Source organism: Sus scrofa, chromosome 6, assembly GCF_054392235.1.
Source record: "Sus scrofa isolate SSC_HxYL_T2T_F1_AM1 chromosome 6, Sscrofa_HxYL_maternal_Yorkshire_Landrace_v2.0, whole genome shotgun sequence".
NCBI classification, from domain to species: domain Eukaryota; kingdom Metazoa; phylum Chordata; class Mammalia; order Artiodactyla; family Suidae; genus Sus; species Sus scrofa.
Window position 1 is genome coordinate 147,303,351 of NC_139388.1, and position 19,175 is coordinate 147,322,525.

The following is a 19,175-nucleotide window of genomic DNA, read 5'->3' on the forward strand; positions in this document are numbered from 1 at the left end:
GTCATTGTTTTCATAATTCATATTGTTTTTGTCCATCCAAGTAACTACTAATAACCTATATTTATATTAGTTCATACATACTCAGAAATGGAGTACTGTTGACTTTTTGGACCTTGGAAAAGTTGTTTTGCTTCACATTACAATAGTATTTGTGATTTTTATTCATAACTTTCAGCTCTAAAATAATGATATATGGATTATTATTCTTGTACTATGAAAGCTAAAAATATTAAATTGAAAATATACTTCACAGTTTTTTCTTGACACTAATAAACAAAAGTCCCATTCAAAGATAGTGCTAATGTACTATTTTGGTGGATCCTGAAGTTAAAATAATATGCAACACGATACTTTAAAAAACTTATTTACATTAAAAAACTTTCACTTAGAAACTGAAATGTAATTATCTCGAAATTTACTTATTAACTATTCTTAAAAGCAAGATATATGTTAGTTAAACTTGTATACCTTTGCATGAATTAACTTACAATATTTTATAAATATTTTTGGCAAGCAATGTTTAAGTCAAATGCATTTTCTGGGTCAAATATAAGAACTTATCACTTATTTAAAAAAGAATAACTAACAAATATATGCATTTTTATTTCAACACATGAAGCCACACTGCTACTGCACCAGTTAGGATTTAATCCCAAAACAGATTCATTAAAAGTTAATTAACAGAAACAGTTTGGGAATTCCCTTCATGGCTCAGCAGTTAACAAATATCTATGAGGATGCAGGTTCGATCCCTGGCCTCCCTCAGTGGGTTAAGGATCCGGTGTTGCCATGAGCTGTGGTATAGGCTGCAGTCTCAGCTTGGATCCCTGCGTGGCTGTGGCTGTGGCTCCAATGTGACTCCTATCCTCGGAACTTCCATATGCCGTGGGTGTGGCCCTAAAAAGCAAAAAAGAAAGAAAGAAAGAAAGAAACAAGTTGATTCCTCACTTCTCTGGGTAATTCTGGAAGGAAGTTCTCATCAACTGCTAATGTTCGAAGACTGTGAAGGTAGCCAATAGTAGAAGGTAGAGATTCCAGTTCATTACAGCTACAGTCAAATTCTTCTAATAAAGATAAACTGAAAATTTAAACACATTAGTTAGACATTTTAAAAGGTCAGATGGCAAAAAATTTTTGAAGAAGCAATATATTTAAATCTACCAACTGAAGTTATTTATCAAACAATTCCATAATATTATCTGAGTTAATTTATTAGTTCAGCCAAATGGTTCAATACCATTAAATAAGTGGTTCAATTTGGCAAAAAAAAAAAGGTTTGGTTTATTTTTCCTCTGTCTTAATCCACCTGTCAATTTAACTGAGTCATTGACAGAAGATTTTGTTTGTTTTTCATTTTTATACAACTTAGATGTCATTTGTAGTCAGATGCTCATAATGTGTATCTTGGAATGAATGCATATACCTGACATGAGCAGGGAGAAGGACACAGAGGGCAGGTCCGAGAAAGGTGAGAGAAGGGGGCCAAAATTTGAACAAAAAATACTGACTCAATGCTAGATATTTTACTAAGCAATTTATTAGAGATAAAAATAACTTGTCTTTTCCTTATAAAAACTTGGAGTTCTCTGATGGCGCAGCAAGTTAAGGATCTGGCATTGTCATTGCAGTGGCTTGGACTACTGCTGTGGTGCAGGTTCAATCCCCGGCCTGGGGAACTTCTGCATGCTGCATGCATGCTCCCCCTCCACAAAAAAACTCTATCAGATATCTACTATTTTAAACCCATTTTTCACATAAGGAAATTGAGGCATAAAGAGGCTAAGTAATTGCCCAAAGCCGCACAAAGTAGGGAAGCTAGCACCTAAATGCAGATGATTTGGCTCCACTGTATTTTCTTGCCCCTCAGCTTGTGCATTGGTAGCAGAGGCTACGGGGAGGGCTCATTTCAGCCTGTAGATGTGTTTTGTTTGGTTTACATAGTATTTTAAAAAGTGATAAACCCTACATAACGACTCAGACTTTTCTTGCCTCTTGAAAAAGAGGATCTACCAATACTAGGTCTTTATTCTTCCATGATAAGTAATGGAAATGGAGTAATTAATGGCTACTGCCTTCAGATGAGCACAGTTCTCCACTTTGCCACATTCCCCACCACTCCACATTTAGCCCCCTTTACCCCAAATCCACAGAAAGAAATTATACGAATACACATTCAAGTTATCTACGAATACACATTCAAGTTATCACAAGGGAACAAGTCATTTCATTACTAGGTTTGAGATAGCTCGGAAAGAAAGAGGGCCTGGTGCAGAGAAAGCACTAGCTCTATTTAAGTTGTCATTGATGTTAATATTACTACATTGTTATTATCATTCATATCATTGATTTACTGTTACGGGAAGAAATCCTCAAGGGTGATGAGCTCATTTTTGAAAAGGGAAGAATGAATTGGAGGTCTTTGGTGCAAGGTTGTAAAATCGGCTTCCTTTTTTATATCTTAGAACTAGCTGGCTTGAATGCAATTTATTCCCATCATTTAGTTAACAAGTGAACAGAGATTAAGCATTTGGGTTTTAAGTTAGAATGGATTTGTGTTCCAGCTCTGTCACTTACTAGACATAGTATCTCAATATCGAAAAATAAAATAAGGACAACGGCTCAAAAATCAAAGCTGCTTTTATTTGCTGCCAGGCAAGGGACACACAGAAGAAATTCACTTAGTAGTGCTCTGAGGGGGAAAATTCAGTGCCAGAAGGGGGTGGGGCAAGGGGTCATGATGATTACGTTCATTAAAGATGAAAAATATGCATTATGGAGAGGGCGGAATAAGTTCACAAGTCTGTGTACAAGTAGGTAACTCAAGTTCTATTATTCATGGGTCAGGGAAGAATCTAATTCAGTCAAGTCCAGTCTGACCCTGATCAGATCCGTAACTCATGATTCATGGTCCTTAACATCTTTAACTGGTTAGAACCCAGATGTGGTAAAACAGTATTCAGCTGTGAATAATAGCTCTGAGGCAAATGCTTTTCCTTTTATAGACAACTCATGTTACTTTTCTATAGGCCTTAGTATCTTTGTATTTGCAAAGAGGGTACTAATAATTCCTGCTTCATGTACTGGCTTTATTTCACGAAATAATGAAAGTAAAGAACTTAGTACAATACCTGCCATAAAATACACTCAGGAAACCTATTCCCTTTTAATTAGTGAACCCTGAGAAATGAACTTCTAAATCCTTTGAGGCCCCCCACATGCAAGGGTGATCATATCACTGGGTGCTAGGTGTACGTGCTGTGTGTGCATTGGTGGGGGCAGAAATCAATATATATGGGAAACCCAGTAATAGTTTGTTTCTTAAAAAACTCTAGTGCAGTGTTGTACACATAAAATACACTAAGTAAATTTGGTAGAATTTAATGAAAGAGGTTTCTATGAATAGTTTGGGGTCCTGTACTCAGCAAGAGGTCATAAAATATCAGAGATTTTTAAAAATAAAACCTTCAGATGTATGTTCAGAGGTAGAAGTCAAAGAATTAAACAATTGAAAATATAATTAAAGTTTCTTATTTTTTTCCTTCTTTCATCAAAACATGGTTTGAGGTTAGTTTTGAGTCACAGTAAGACAGTCCTACCTTGCACAGTTATGATATGCACAGATTCCAGTTACCAGGGTTTCCTTAAATCACATTAGTTTCCCAACAACATGGCTCAAATTTCAATTACCTCAACGTATTAATTGTGAGGCAGTGCATAAAGTATGAGTTTTGCTGCTAACTCTTCAATCCATAAATCACAATGTAAATAACAGATGTGCATCGTGATCAGTGGCTAGTCACACTACTTTTTTTTTTCAGTCTGTCAGTGATCAGCCTCTGCACATCCGCTACTCAGTTCACATACGAACAGTAAATCTTACAGTGGTACTGCCTTTTTGTCAATCAGCCGTAAAGAGATACTTTAACATTTAAAGCACTACTCATGTTGGATAAGGCTCTTGGTCATCGCAATTCTCTTGGAGATTTAAATGACAATGTGAAAATTTGCTTTTTATCACTAAGGACAACTTCAGTAATCCAACCAATGGACTGAAGAATTATTTCAACTTTGAAAGCCTGTTATCTTACAGAGATTTGTGAATAGGCTATTGATGCTACAACTGGAGATCCTACAGTTTCTTTAGCTTTGAAGAAATATAACATAAAGCATACAATTGAAAATATTTAAGCATCATAGCAGAAAGTAACAGCAAGTAATGTGCAGGTAGTATAGCAGAAACTTTTAGCATACTGTGTAAATAATTTTGCAGGATTTGAACTGAACATAAATGGAATTACAGAAGAAAGAGCTGACTGTGGGAAGCTGACTGCCACATTCAAGAGCCCATAGATATGCTGGCAGAGAAACAAAGTGAAGGTAATTTTGTTGATGCCAATGATAAAGTGGTTGCAATGAAAAAGGATGAAGATGTCCCAGAAGGAGTGATCCTGGCAATAAACTTTGCATTAAAGGAAATCTCAGAGATATTTCATGATATCGAAAGCACAAGGGATAAAAGTTTGCTAGCAAAAAACGCAACAACCCAAATGAAAAATGGGCAAAAGACCTGAATAGACATTTCTCCAAAGAAGATATACAGTTAGCCAAAAAACACATGAAAAAATGCTCAACATCACCAATTATTAGAGAAATACAAATCAAAACTACTATGAGATACCATCTCACACCAGTCAGAATGGCCATCATTAATAAGTTCACAAATAAATGCTGGAGAGGGGGTGGAGAAAAGGGTGCCCTCCTACACTGTTGTTGGGAATGTAAATTGGTACAACCTCTATGGAAAACAGTATGGAGGTATCTCATAAAACTAAATATAGAACTACCATAAGACCCAGCAATCCCACTCTTGGGCATATATCTTGTCAAAACTTTCCTTGAAAAAGATACATGCACCCGTTATGTTCATTGCAGCACTATTTACAATAGCCAAGACATAGAAACAATCAAAATGTTCATCAACAGATGAATGGATTAAAAAGTGGTGTATATATACACAATAGAATACTACTTAGCCATAAAAAGAACAAAATAATGCCATTTGCAGCAACATGGATGGAACTAGAGCCTCTCATACTAAGTGACATAGGTCAGAGAGAGAAAGACAAATGCCATATGATATCACTTATATCTCAAATCTAATATGCAGCACAAATAAACCTTCCCACAGAAAAGAAACTCATGGACTTGAAGAACAGACTTGTGGTTGCCAAGGAGGAGGGGGAGGGAGTGTGATGGACTGGGAATCTGAGGTTTATAATGCAAACTATTTAATTTGGAGTGGATACGCAATGAGGTCCTGCTATAGCACAGGGATCTTTATCTAGTCACTTGTGATGGAACATGATGGAGGAAAATGTGAGAAAAGCAATGTATATATGTATGTGTGACTGGGTCACTTTGCTGTACAGTAGAAATTGACAGAACACTGTAAACCAACTATAATGGAAAAAATAAAAGTCATTTAAAAAAAAGGATAAAAGTTTGGAAGTTGATCCAGGCTTAAAAAGAGTATGACAATTCATTAACTCACAGAAAAGATGTTTGGAAAGAATTATAACTTCCACAATGATAAGAAGGCAAGTAGTGTTTAAATTAATTTTGATAAATTTTTCACCAAAAAACCCTTTAATTTTTGATGTTCCTAATATAATGACAGTGTATTAAATACATATTGTTTTTATGACTTTTTCCATTTATCTATATATTTATAACCAACAGTAACAGTATTTAATATTTTGAAAAGGTTTAAAGACCTTTCATCAGAACAATCATATTTCCCCATTGATTATTATGAGTATTTTGCATATTTCAGCATCCATGGTTTCATAGTCCCCTACTACTATGCAGAGTGAGGACTTCCTGCAATAAAAAGAAAACATTTTTACTGTACCACAGCCTATACTGAATTAACAACTTATAGCCTGAAATTATTTTATATCTTTGGGTTACAAAGAAAAGCTATTAGGTGCAAAACAGATGTCCTTCAATGAACTCTGAAATTCAGAGGATTCAAACTCAAAATCTAACATTTCAGCTGACTTCATTGATGGCTACCTTGCTGGAAATCACCTAAGGTACTTTAATACAGGATCTTATATGAAACCAGCTGTACCTCAAATTATAAGAGGCATTCAAAAGACAGACCAAAATAAATGAAATAGATCTGACAGAAAAAAGCATATATCTTATCATCTCATTTATGTGTTGAATCCAAAAACACTTATGTGTGGAATCCAAAAACAAACAAAAAAAACAAAAAAGCAATAAAACAACCAAGCTCGCAGATATAGTGAACGGATCAGTGTTTGCCAGAATTGGGGAGTGGGGCAGGGGGTGGGAAAAATGGGTGAAGGTGATATAAACCAACTTCCAGTTGTAAAACAAATGTCATGGGGAGATAATGTATAGCATCATAACTATAGTTAATAACATGGGATCGTATATTTGAAAGTTGTTAAGAGAACAGATCTTAAAAGTTCTCGTCATAAGAAAAAAAATTTTGTAACTATGTTTGATGACAATGTTAACTAGACTTACGGAAGAGCTCACTTTGCAATACATACAAACATCCAAATCATCCTGCTATATACCTGAAACTATGTTATCCTTTGAACAAAAAAAAGGACAAAAGCTATCGTTTTTATTTTTTTTTTTAGAAGTCTTTTCTTTAATCTATAACAGTACGGATTAAAAGCAAAAAGAAGCTGCAAAAGAAGTGTAAAGTACTTTAAAGCAATGCTTCCCAAACTTTAGTGTGCATATGAATCACCAAGAGGGAGTTCCTGTCATGGCTCGGTGGTTAATGAATCCAACAAGGAACCATGAGGTTGTGGGTTCGATCTCTGGCCTCGCTCGGTGGATTAAGGATCTGGTGTTGCAGGGAGCTGTGGTGTAGGCCAGCAGCTACAGCTCCGATTAGACCCCTAGCCTGGGAACCTCCATATGCTGTGAGAGTGGCCCTAGAAAAGGCAAAAAGACCAAAAAAAAAAAAAAAAAAAAAGAATCACCAAGAGAACTTGCTAAAATGAAGTGATTGAAGCAGGGCTCAGATTCTCATTCGTAACAAGCTACTAGGTGATGTAGAGCTGTTGGTCCTGGGACTAGACATTTTAAAATAGGTTCTTGGAGATATTTCAAGAGTAACATTAACACACACACACACACAACACATATTAATGACAGCTAAAAGCCACATATAAATATTACAAGAGTTGTGTTCAGTAAGGCTTGCCTTAGATAACATATAAGTGCAAGTGACACAATTGGAAATACTAATGCTTGACATTCAACAACAATATTGACTTAATTTTCTAAATATATTCTCTAATTTTTCTCTTTAGTTTGGTCACCATGAATTAGTCTTGCATGAGAAGATATTATGATATCATTAACCCTCAATTACCTCTAGCTAATAGGGAATATAGTACATTGATAATCTATATTTTCACTTTAACATAATTTATGCCTATTAGAAACCATTAGATACCATTAAATCTTTTATTGCTGTAGATGCTAATAAATTTAAAAATAAATGACTTTGGGCTTCACTTTCTTAGCTCACTTTTAACTCAACAAAAGCAATGTGACTCAGTGGAGACTGTTCACATAGGTTTGAGTTCTAATTCTAGCGTGGCCACTAAATAGGGAGTGAACTTCATCTATTTATTAATCCTTATTTCCTCATCTATAAAATTGGTTGATAATGCCTGATATATAGAGTATCAGTGAAAGAGGATTCAACGTGTGCTACCTTGCTAGCACATTGATCTTGGACTTCGGTTTTAGAACCATGAGAAATAAAATTTCTACTGTTTTAGCTACCCAGTCTATGATATTTTATTACAGCAGCCTGAGCAGAGCAAGACAATGCATTATCATATTTGTAAATAAGTATAAAATATTTCTCTTTTTAAAAACTGGATGTTTCATTCATGTTATATTACTAATCCTCACTTAGATGAACATAAGCGAGGATCAATAAATAAATGTCTTTTTGCTTATTGTTATTGATGACTATTTTTTGAAGGCTATCTAACAATAAGTCTCACAATAACTTCTGAGAATGTATTACCATTTACATTTTACAGATGAGAAAACTGCAGCTCTGAGTTGTAAAGTGACACATCAAAGGTCAATTAGTTAACGAGTAGAGATGTCAGGGTTGAAATCCAAGTCTAGTTGCAAAGCTTGCAAAAATATTCCCCTGTGCCATACTACCTAGGTACAATGAAGGAGATTAAAAATGTTTAAGACATGATATTAATCCTTCAGGAGCCCATATTCTAGTGGGGAAGGCATGACATTGTAACTGAAAAGTTAAATGATGAAACAAAAGCTAAATAAGAGGCTGATATAAGAAATGGAAAAATACCACAGGTTAGTCATCTCTATATAAAGATTTCCCAAATATTATTTGTCCATGAAGGTTATCTTTATGTCATACCTATTAAAAACTCAAGTAATGACTTTTTAGAGGAACATAATTTAGGAAACGCTAGTCTAGTTAGTAGGTGCACTAGAGCTTTTAATTTAGAGGAAGAAGCTGCAGTGGTCTGGGTGGGCAGAGGGAGAATAAGTCTTAAAAAGAAGTAAACATATTTTTTGAAGCCAGATCCCCCAAATTTGAATTAATATTTTTTTTTACCTTAATGGACTTTTTAAAAAACATTTATTGAATGGGTGAGCCTTTTCTATTTATTAAAATTTTCAATCATCACACCATTCTCATGAGGTAGGCATTATTACTATGATTTCCACTTTTCTGAGAATACATCTAAGGCTCTACCCATTAGCAAAATTGAAGAGCCAAGTTTTGGACCCAAAAGGACTGGCTCCAGAGTCAAAGCAACTTACCACTGTGGTGAACTTCTCTAAGGGAGCTTCATTTTAAACCAGCCTCTCAGGCAATTCTGATGCAGGCACAATGGAATAGGATTTGAGAACATAGTCATCTGACAACTGTGTAAGTAAGCTGAGTCCACATAATGGATCTCAAATTTTAGCACCTATCAGAATCCCTGGAAGCGCTTGTTAACACAACAGATTGCTGGTCCAATGCCCATGGTTTCTAATTCAGTAGATTGGGACTGTCTCTGCACGTCTATCAAGTTCCCAGTTGAAGTTGATGCCATTGGTCAGGGGACCACAGGTTGAGCACCACCAGTCTGGACTAGATAATGGAACAACTTGAGTATTAGTGTGAAGGAATTTAGGTTTTATCCAAGGCAGTGTTATGTGTGTGCATGTGTGTGTGCGTGCACATACACATGTGCTTTGTTTGTAACTTTTTGACTAGAATAACATCACATGATACAAAATTCAAAAAGTACAGAGGATATACAATAAAAGCAATTCTCCCTATTTTACTCTATTGCCCAGCCCCCAAATCCTCCTCCCCAAAACCATGTACATTTCTGGTTTCCTCTGCATCCTTCCATGCTTAGGGAACAGAGGGAGGTACTAGAAGAATAAAGTTCACTTATTTTCTTGTTATTGTAGCAGTCTAATAAGTAGACTACTGGAATCTGCCATCCAGGGTATTGATGCCACATAAACTAAACATCTGGATCAATGAATTAGAATTTTAGACATATGTGGAAAGTACAAATGAGGAAACTAAGCCACAGAGAGTTTAAATTATTTGTCCAGGTTCACACCGTAAGGGTAGAGCCAGGGTTCACATCCATGGTACTTGACTCCAAAGCCAGTGCTCCTTGCATTTTCCCCCAGGAGTCTGAGGCCCATAGGAAAGAAGCAATTTACTCAGCTTTGCACAGTTACTTAGATTTTCTCATTCCCGTCAGCGATCTTTCTCTTTGACCACACTCTATGACGGAATGACTTTTTAAAATACCCGTTCAGATGTCTGAGCTTTTATTGCTTTTTTCCCAAACTACAAAGCTAAGAGAGAGAGGGTTTAACATGTGTTTTCTCTTCCTGGAAGATCCTTTGCTTTTAGAGCAATGGGGCCCTTAAATGGCCAAATATTACAAAATGTCTGACTCAACTATCACATATACATGCTAAGAAGCATTATACATCAATTAACAGTTTAGCTTTGAAATCTGGTAACTTGTCTCAGCCTCTGTTTCTGCATCTGTTGATGGGAAGATAATAATATACACTGAATAGTGGTGTTGTGACCTTTAAATAAGCATGCATGCAACTGTAAACCAACTATAAGGGAAAAAATTAAAAAATCATTAATTAAAAAAAGAATGCATGCAAAGCAAACATGTATCTGGCACAATGTGAAAACACACAAAAAAGTTGTTTATTACTATTTTCATTGCATATACAGTTCTTAGAGTGGCTGGAATTCTAGGCACAAATAAGGTTCAATGACAAAAATAACTAATTTTACAAGTCATTTGGCACAAAAGTCATAGAATCAATTTCAACTGTGAAAGATGTTGAAAATGAATTCTTCCAGCAATTTTTACTACTTGGATTATTAGAAATTATCAAAGTGAAGTCTAACCTATTGAAACATTCTATGTACAGAATGAGAACATTTTTGGTCACTACAGCTGACAATAACATTTTGGGGGAGTTCCCATCGTGGCTCAGTGGTAACGAATCTGACTAGTATCCATGAGGATGAGGGTTCAATCCTTGGCCTTGCTCAATGGATTAAGGATCTGGCATTGCTATGAGCTGTGGTGTAGGTTGCAGATGTGGCTCAGATCTGACATTGTGGTGGCTGTGGTGTAGGCTGGCAGCTACAGTCCAATTTGAAGACCCCTAGCCTGGGAACTTCCATATGCAGGGGTGTGTCTGTAAAAAGACAAAAAAAAAAAAAAAAAGGTGCACAGAGCTCTAGGTAGAATATCTCATAGTAAAATCATACTACAAGTAGAATATCTCATAGTAAAATCCCACTACTTACAAATCACTTTCTGCACATGATCTGGGGTGCCATTAAATAGAGTTTTAATCAAATTTCATCTCTAGATTTGGACTGAAACTCTGATCTATCATTTCTGAATTTCCTAAGGAAAGCAACGCCATTATGATAATAATAATAATAATAATAATAACAGACCATTATTATTATTATTTTTACTTCATACAGATTGCTTATTAAGGTACACTATAAAATTTTAGAAATTTAGTTTTTTTTTTTCCACAGGTGAAGTGAGAACATAAGTTAGGTAATGACTGTCATAATTTTACTATCCAAACCATGATGTGATATAGAACAGAAATCTGCAACCTTTTTCATTTTAGGACCTCTTTACACTCTTAAATATCACTGGTAACCCTAAAGAACTTTTGTTTATATGGTTTATATCTATTGGTATATACTATAGTAACATTAAAACAGGAATTTTAAAACGACTTATTATTCATTCTTAAATAACAATAAATCTGTGGCATATTAACATAGGTAACATTTTTATACAAAGTAACTATATTTCCAAAACAAAAATATTTAGTGAGAAGAGTGACATTTTATTTTTGCAAATCTCCTTAATGTTTAACTTAATAGAAGGTAACTGGATTCTCATAACTGCTTATATATTCAATCTGCTGCAGTATGTTGTTTTGATTAAATTGTATATGAAAAAATCCAACCTCACACAGATATGTAGTTGGAAAAGGGAAGACTATTTTAATAGACTTTTTGGATAATCATGATTATTCTTTGATACTACACCAAAATTCAACAAGTGGCATTTTTTTAGGGGATACAGTAACTGCAAGGTAGAGTCTGAAATACATCAATGAATCTTCTTATTCTTCACACTAATACATTAAAATCAACTAGTCTTTTTGCATTATGAATGATTCTATATCTCATGTCTGATTTTGTAGCTCATGCATTGGTCATTTGGAAAATGTTGCTTCACTGAGTTAAAAAAAAATTCCAAATGTTGACACAGTTCATAGTACAGTGACAACAAATCACACTCATTATCACACCAGTAATACCACACTAGTCTAATCATAAAAGCCTGTAAGTATCGAGAAGCTGTTAAACTCACAGTGGCAGATTCAAATTTTCCAAAATTCTAATTTTCTTGATAGATCAAATTTCATTGTTGGCAACAAATACTGTCAGTTGTTTTGCTTGAAGTGACAAGCTCACTTTGTTGATTTTTGACAAAATGACTGTTGAATACCCGTCTGAATAACCACAGCTTGTCAGTTCTTCTTCCTCTTTTTAAAATAGACTTTATTTTTATAGCTGTTTTAGGTTCACAGCAAAATTGAGCAGAAGGTACAGATTTCCCAGATACTTCCCACTGCTTTTTTCCCCATTAAAAAAATTAAACTATATTTGATTTATAATGTTGTGCCAATTTCTGCTGTACAACAAAGGGATTCAACTATATATGTATTCTTTTTTATATGATTTTTCATCATGGTCTATTCTAGGAGATTAGATATAGTTCCCTGTATCTTACTACTTTTTTATTCTTCTTTTTCTTACTTAATAAAATTGCCTTAATCAAAGGAAGGCAACAGTACTTAAAAGTAACTTAAAAAAAAAAAGATCTTTTATAAGATTCTTTTTTTTTTCTTTTTTTTTTTTTTTTTTTTGCCATTTCTTGGGCCGCTCCTGCGGTATATGGAGGTTCCCAGGCTAGGGGTTGAATCGGAGCCGTAGCCAACTGCCTATGCCAGAGCCACAGCAACGCGGGATCCGAGCAGCATCTGCAACCTACACTACAGCTCACGGCACCGCTGGATCGTTAACCCACTGAGCAAGGACAGGGACCGAACCCGCAACCTCATGCCTCATGGTTCCTAGTCGGATTCGTTAACCACTGCGCCACGACGGGAACTCCATTTTTTTTTTTTTTTTTTGAGATTCTTAACCTTCATCCCTCTGCAGCAGTAATCAACTTTTGAATTGACTAGATCCATTTATCTTTGATCAATCCTTTCAGGGCAAATAATTACCAGTTAAAAATTAAAAAAAAATGAAAAGAAAATTAAGTATGTAAATAACCTAGCATCCAAGTTCACTTGTATACTAAAAAAGTAACTCTTCTTTGCCTATTTTTAGGTTATCAAACCTCTTTAATTTGCCTTTACAGAGCAAGTGTAGTTAGTTTATATAAATTTATATAATAAATATAAACATAAGTGTGAAAATACCAATCATGACCATAGTAGGGATAAACAAAGCTGAATTCAATTTCCCCTGAGTATTGACCTAAAGAAGGAAAGTTAGTACCTAATAATATAATTAAAGAGAAAGAATTTTAAAAATGTCAGACTGATAGTTACTTAAATATACCCAAAGGAAAATAAATTTCTCTCTACTTTATATTGAAGAAAATGGAGGTAACTGAAGAGAAACATGTGACATATGGTGTGGACATTAAAACACTAAAAACGGCTGAGACTTACTATTCTCTAAAGTCTGAACTTTAGAATTTAGTCAATCTGTTCTATTCTTTGAAAGTGGGGTTTCCCATACTAATGGTTACTTGCCAGCTTGGGGTGAAGGAGGAAGATTGTAAAGGGCACAGGAAAGCTTTGGTTTTGACAAATATGTTACCATCTTGATTGTGGTTTCATCACCTTACGTGAACGTCAAGACCTCAAATTGTAGACTCTACATATGTACAGTTTATCGTATGTCAATTATTCCTAATAAATCTGTTTTTTTTAAATGCAGGCTTCCACCCCACCCCAAATATACCTGAATCTGTTAAATTATGGATTTATATAATTTTTCACATGAAATGAGGGGCAAGATTCCTATAAAATTGCCTTATATAATTTTAGAATGAAAACAGCTCACTGATTTCTCACCTTACACAAATCATAAACAAAAGCATTTCAGTGAAACATTGATAACAACATACACACATTTCCTAAAGAACTGTGAATCAAACATTAATGGTAACATAAAATTATAAATAAACTGCTCTCAAACAAATGCAATATACTTTCTCCTTAAAAGGCAAGAAGGCCTTTTCAACATGAAGCATCTTAAAAAGCAAACTAAAACAGATGCTTATCTCCTTAGAGTCTAAAAGTACATTAAATTTCTGAAAATATCATATTTTACTAACAGTGTAATGGTAGCATATACATAATGCAAATCTTCATAAAAATTGATTTGATTTTGTGAGACATATTTAAGTGAATTTAGAGCTGCTACTCAGTCAAAAACATCAAATTAATAGTATCTGGAAAATTATAGGCAATGGTATAATTGAAGGTCTGGGTAATCACTTTGCTTATGAAAGAGTCATGGTTAACTATTTCTTATGATATTATATGCTTAAGTGTCAGTGCAATGTTCATATATAAAACTAAAATAAGATGCACACAAATACATAACTAAAATATGGTCTAAAATGAGTTTACATAAGAACACGATTATTGATACCTCCAGTAGAAAATGTTTTAAAGTAGAGAACTCAGTATATTATTTTGTTTCTGACTTTAGAGAGATTGGCTGGTATGAAATTTTGGCACTTACTTTCCGATTGTATTGGGTAGCATTGTAAGTTGATTGTCATCTACTTTTAGAGTAGTTAGTTTTTTCAACAATCCTAAAACAGAGAAGAAGATTTATTACCACACAAGAATGGATTTCTGATGGAAAATACAATATAAAAGAAATAAAAGTAATTGCTAGTGATGAATGTTTGTCATACTAATTGGATGCACTATGCTTATATTAACCTAAAAACTGCATTTTTGCGTCCAGTCTTGACCTTCCAGTTGCAAAAAATTTACTTACATCAATGGGAGTTCAAGTACATTACTGGAGACAAGTAAACAAAACACAGGGCTCCACAGAAACCTGAGTTGGCGGTACTTCTACCACATTTCCCTTTTCTATTATGCAGCAAATGGATCAGATGAATTCATCAAGCCAGTTGTGATTCAATATTTAATTAACTTGTAAGCACTAATAACTAACATTCCTGTTGTGATACAAATTGAAAACAAATCTGAATTAAGCCTAATAATCAACGAATGGGTACAGAAGTACTGCAGTCTAGTGGTTATAATTATAGACTTGGAAAATTACAACATGACTTCATACACTTTTTTGTTACCATAAATCCTTGACTTGGATCAGGAATAAGCACAAAAACTTGCAATTTTGAATATACCAAGCAGAAGGGGCCAAGAATTGAAGTTCCAGCTCTTTATATTTCACTACCTGATTTATGCACTCCATATCCTACTGCTTGATTTACTCCTATTCCCAGGGTTTTAATGAGCAAAAACCACAGAGAGTTGAAGAACAGCTTCCTTTACCCAGCCAAAACATAACCCATAGTATCAATATGGCTTAAATAGCCAAAATCCAAGAGCAAAGCATTAACAGTGGTTAATTTTTGTTTTATGTTGGAGCTATATGCTCTAGACAACTTTTCCAGAAAACTTGTTCTGATGGATATAGTAGGTTCCATGAGCAAATGTGTTTGGAAAAAGCTAAATTAAACAAAATCAACTAGATTTCTTTGATCAAGTTTTCCTAGAAACTGTTGAATATGCTAATACCGCAGGGTGACTCTCTAAAATGATTGTGGAACTTGTGTGCACACACAGAGTTACCTTTTATAGAGGTGTTGTGCGAACATGCTCTGAGAAGCACTGCTGTAGGTCATGCCTACCCACTGCAAGTATTTTGAGCCTTCCTTAAATGGCAAAAAGTAAATCACAAAAAATCTGAAATAACACTGTTTTTGTACCATAAGTTTCAGTATTCTCAGTTACCTATTCTGCAGAAGCACTCAGAATCTCTACTCTAGTGAGAAATGTTTCTCTCTATCAGACTGCTGTGAGAAAGTACCTACAATATTTGGAGCTTAATACATCACCTTGTGCCCTTAGGATACGAGGCTGAAAACAGCAGCACCTGGGAAAGAGGACAGTTCTTATTGGGGTATTTTATCTCTGAAATTTGAACACTGCCATATTCATATTTATCTATGTTCAAAGGGTGACTGAGTCACTTAAGCTTTTCTAGTGTGTGTGTAAAAAACTATCGACTTTGGAAATGTAAAAGAACTCTTGAACTTGTTCATCAATTGTTAAAATAAAACTGGGTACTAGGAATTACAACTAAATTTTTTATGAGTTGTTAGACCTGATAAAACTACTGCGTCTGCCTGCCACTGGAGCCAGAGAAGGGTTGACATTCATCACTTGACTGGCTCAGGAGACATGTGGGGCTGGGTTGCAAAGCAGTCTTTAAGAAAATCACAGTCCCCAGGTCTGAGAAAATCTTCAAGCAGGATAGGGATTAAGAAGAAAAGATTGGGAGTTCCCGTCGTGGCTCAGTGGTTAACGAATCCGACTAGGAACCATGAGGTTGCAGGTTCGGTCCCTGCCCTTGCTCAGTGGGTTAACGATCCGGCGTTGCCGTGAGCTGTGGTATAGGTTGCAGACGCGGCTTGGATCCAGCGTTGCTGTGGCTCTGGAGTAGGTCAGTGGCTACAGCTCCGATTGGACCCCTAGCCTGGGAACCTCCATATGCCACGGGAGCGGCCCAAGAAATAGCAAAAAGACAAAAAAAAAAAAAAAAAAAAAAAAAAAAAAAGAAGAAGAAGAAAAGATTGGTCAGCAGTGTTTTGGTTTTTTTTCCCCCAAAGAATGGAGTAGTGGCTCTGACAGTTGACAGAGGCTGCTACAGCTTTAAAAGTTAGGCTTCCCTCCTTAGTTACACATCTGTGGGCTTAAAGGAACATCACACATTTGTGGTGTGACTAATTTGTCACCCATATATTCCACCCAAGGGTATGCTCTTTGGACAGATCCTAGAGCTTCTGTAGGAATCTGCTTGTCTGGAAAATGATTGGAGCGGAAAAAGGTCATCAGCCTCAGCTCTGTTGCTCATGACTTCCTTTGGCGGATAATTCCCTTACTGTATATCTGTATCATATCCGCTTGGACTCTCTTCTACTCTCAGGAATCAAGGAATCATTTTATCCTATTCCTTCCACATTTCCCAACCTCTTTATCCTATATTCCCAACTAAGACATACTGAAAAGGAAGAGAAAAGAGGTCTTTTACTATGAGTTTATCTGTGTATTAAACACTGATATAATTTATTGTCAAAAATAGAAAATATTTACATAGCACTTATGAATATATACTAGAATTTTGAAAGCTAATAGCTGTGTACGTATCAAATCTAAGATTATAATAATTATTATATTATTACAAGAGCTAAAATTGATTGAGCACTTATAATGTGTCAGGTATTGTTCTAAGCAATTTTACATATATTAATTCATTTTTTCAAAATAATCCCCTGATGCAGGTACTACTATTACTTCTGCACTTAAAAGACAGTGAAATTAAGGCACAGAGAGATTAAACAGCTTGTGGAGGGTCACTCAGCCAGGAAGGCAGGAAAGCTGGAATCTGCATTCAGGTAGCTAGATTGCAAAACCCACATCCTTCACCACTAAGTGAATAAGATTAATTATTTTGGGAAGTAAAAAAATATATATATTCTCCTTTAGAAAGTTTCTCTGCTATCCAAAGAAGCTGATTATTAAAATTCTATCTAGAAAAGGAAAAGAGCCCCTTTCCCTTTCCCTGGAACCTACACAAGTAAAGGGACTCAGCATACATACAGAGTTTGTTGTTAAATATACCACTTCATTCAAATGCCCCATAGTTGCAGAATTAAAATAGGAGTAAAGGAAGTAAAGATTTTTAGTTGCTACTTTCCTTTATTAATACTGTGACATTTCTTGTCTTCTTTTAAATGTTGGTAGCCCAATAGACAATCAATGCTCAAATAAAAAAGACAAGAAGCAATTTTCCATCCAGTTGGAATCCATTAATTAATTTAGGGCCTTTGAACAGAGTTCTTAGTCTTCTATCCCAGGTATTTCTCTTGATCAATAAGAAAATTCTCAGAGGAGGGTCCATCATTCTACATGTATAATCAGGTACTCTGGAACCTCTGTAGATGTATAAATGCAATTTTCCCTAAAAGGTCAAAAGAATCCAAAGAGTTCGAGGAGAAATCTAATAACAATGCTCTTTTAAAAATTATTTTAATTTTATTTTCAGTTATTTTGTGTCTTTTGTTGGTGGAACTTTTTTTTTTTTTTGACTTTTAGTGTTTTCTTTTTTTTTTTTTTCTTTCCCATGGCTGCACCTACGGGCATATAGATGTTCGTGGGCTGGAGTTGAACCGGACCTGCAGCTGTCAGTCTATACCACAGCCAGAGCAATGTCGGATCTGAGCCTCATCTGCAAACTACACTGCAGCTTGTGGCAATGCCAGATCCTTAACACAATGAGTGAGGCCAGGGATTGAACCCACAGCCTCACAGACACTATGTTGGGTACTTAACATGCTGAGCCACAACAGGAACTCCCCAAAGGTACTTTCTTAATTTGAGAACCACTCAGATTCTAAATGAAGGGGTTAAATATATAATAACACTTGCCTGTGCTAATCTGTTTAATGCTGGCCAAAGATCTAATCTGATATTTTCTATCACCTATACATGCTGCTTTCCCCAGACCAGAAGGCTATTTTTCTAGTCTGTTTTTTCAAGGGGAGATATTTTAAATAATTATATCTTCTTTTATTTCACTATGTGACTTTTTCATTTCCAGAATTTCTAATTGGTTCTTCTTCCTCTTCTTCTTCTTCTTTTTTTTTTTTTAGGGCTGCACCCATGGCATATGGAGGGTCCCAGGTTAAGGGTCCAATCAGAGCTACAGCTGTTGGCCTACACCACAGCCACAGCAACATGGGATCCTTAACCCACTGAGCGAGGCCAGGGATTAAACTTGTAACCTCACGGTTCCTAGTCAGATTCGTTTTCGATGTGCCACAATGGGAACTCCTTTTTATTATTTATTTATTTATGTATTTATTCTAATTGGTTCTTTTTTAAAACTACCTGTTCTTGGTCATAGCTCCTGTTTTTGTTTTTTTAAGTTATTAAAAATATTTACCAATATTTTTTCCTTTTATCTATTTGAGGTTCTGCACATACTTAAAATAATTGTTTCCATTGCTTGATAACTTCGGTTTCCCTTGGGGTAAGTTTTCCTACTGTCTGAGTTTTTGGTTGTTGTAATAAGTTTTCCTTTAAAATTTTTGCTTTCATGCTCATTCGAGAGGGTGAATATTTTCTCCTCACCTATGCTCACCCCTCCTGTCTGGTTACTTTTATGGTTACCTCCAGCTGACCCC

At 35.3% G+C, this 19,175-nt stretch overlaps 1 protein-coding gene across 50 annotated transcripts in view; it reads right to left on the reverse strand.

Annotated features, from left to right (window-relative positions):
- Window positions 1-19,175, reverse strand: part of LRRC7 (leucine rich repeat containing 7) — a 537,967-nt gene that overhangs the window by 125,261 nt on the left and 393,531 nt on the right. For all 50 annotated transcript variants that reach the window (XR_014807988.1, XR_014807993.1, XR_014807989.1 and 47 more), the window contains 2 exons: window positions 14,468-14,540; window positions 949-1,078 (listed from right to left, as the gene is read on the reverse strand). Coding sequence is in view for 38 of the 50 variants with exons in the window: in XM_084964727.1 (XP_084820853.1) it covers window positions 949-1,078; window positions 14,468-14,540 (203 nt within the window). In the remaining 12 variants the exon portion in view is untranslated. The remainder of the gene's footprint in view (window positions 1-948; window positions 1,079-14,467; window positions 14,541-19,175) is intronic.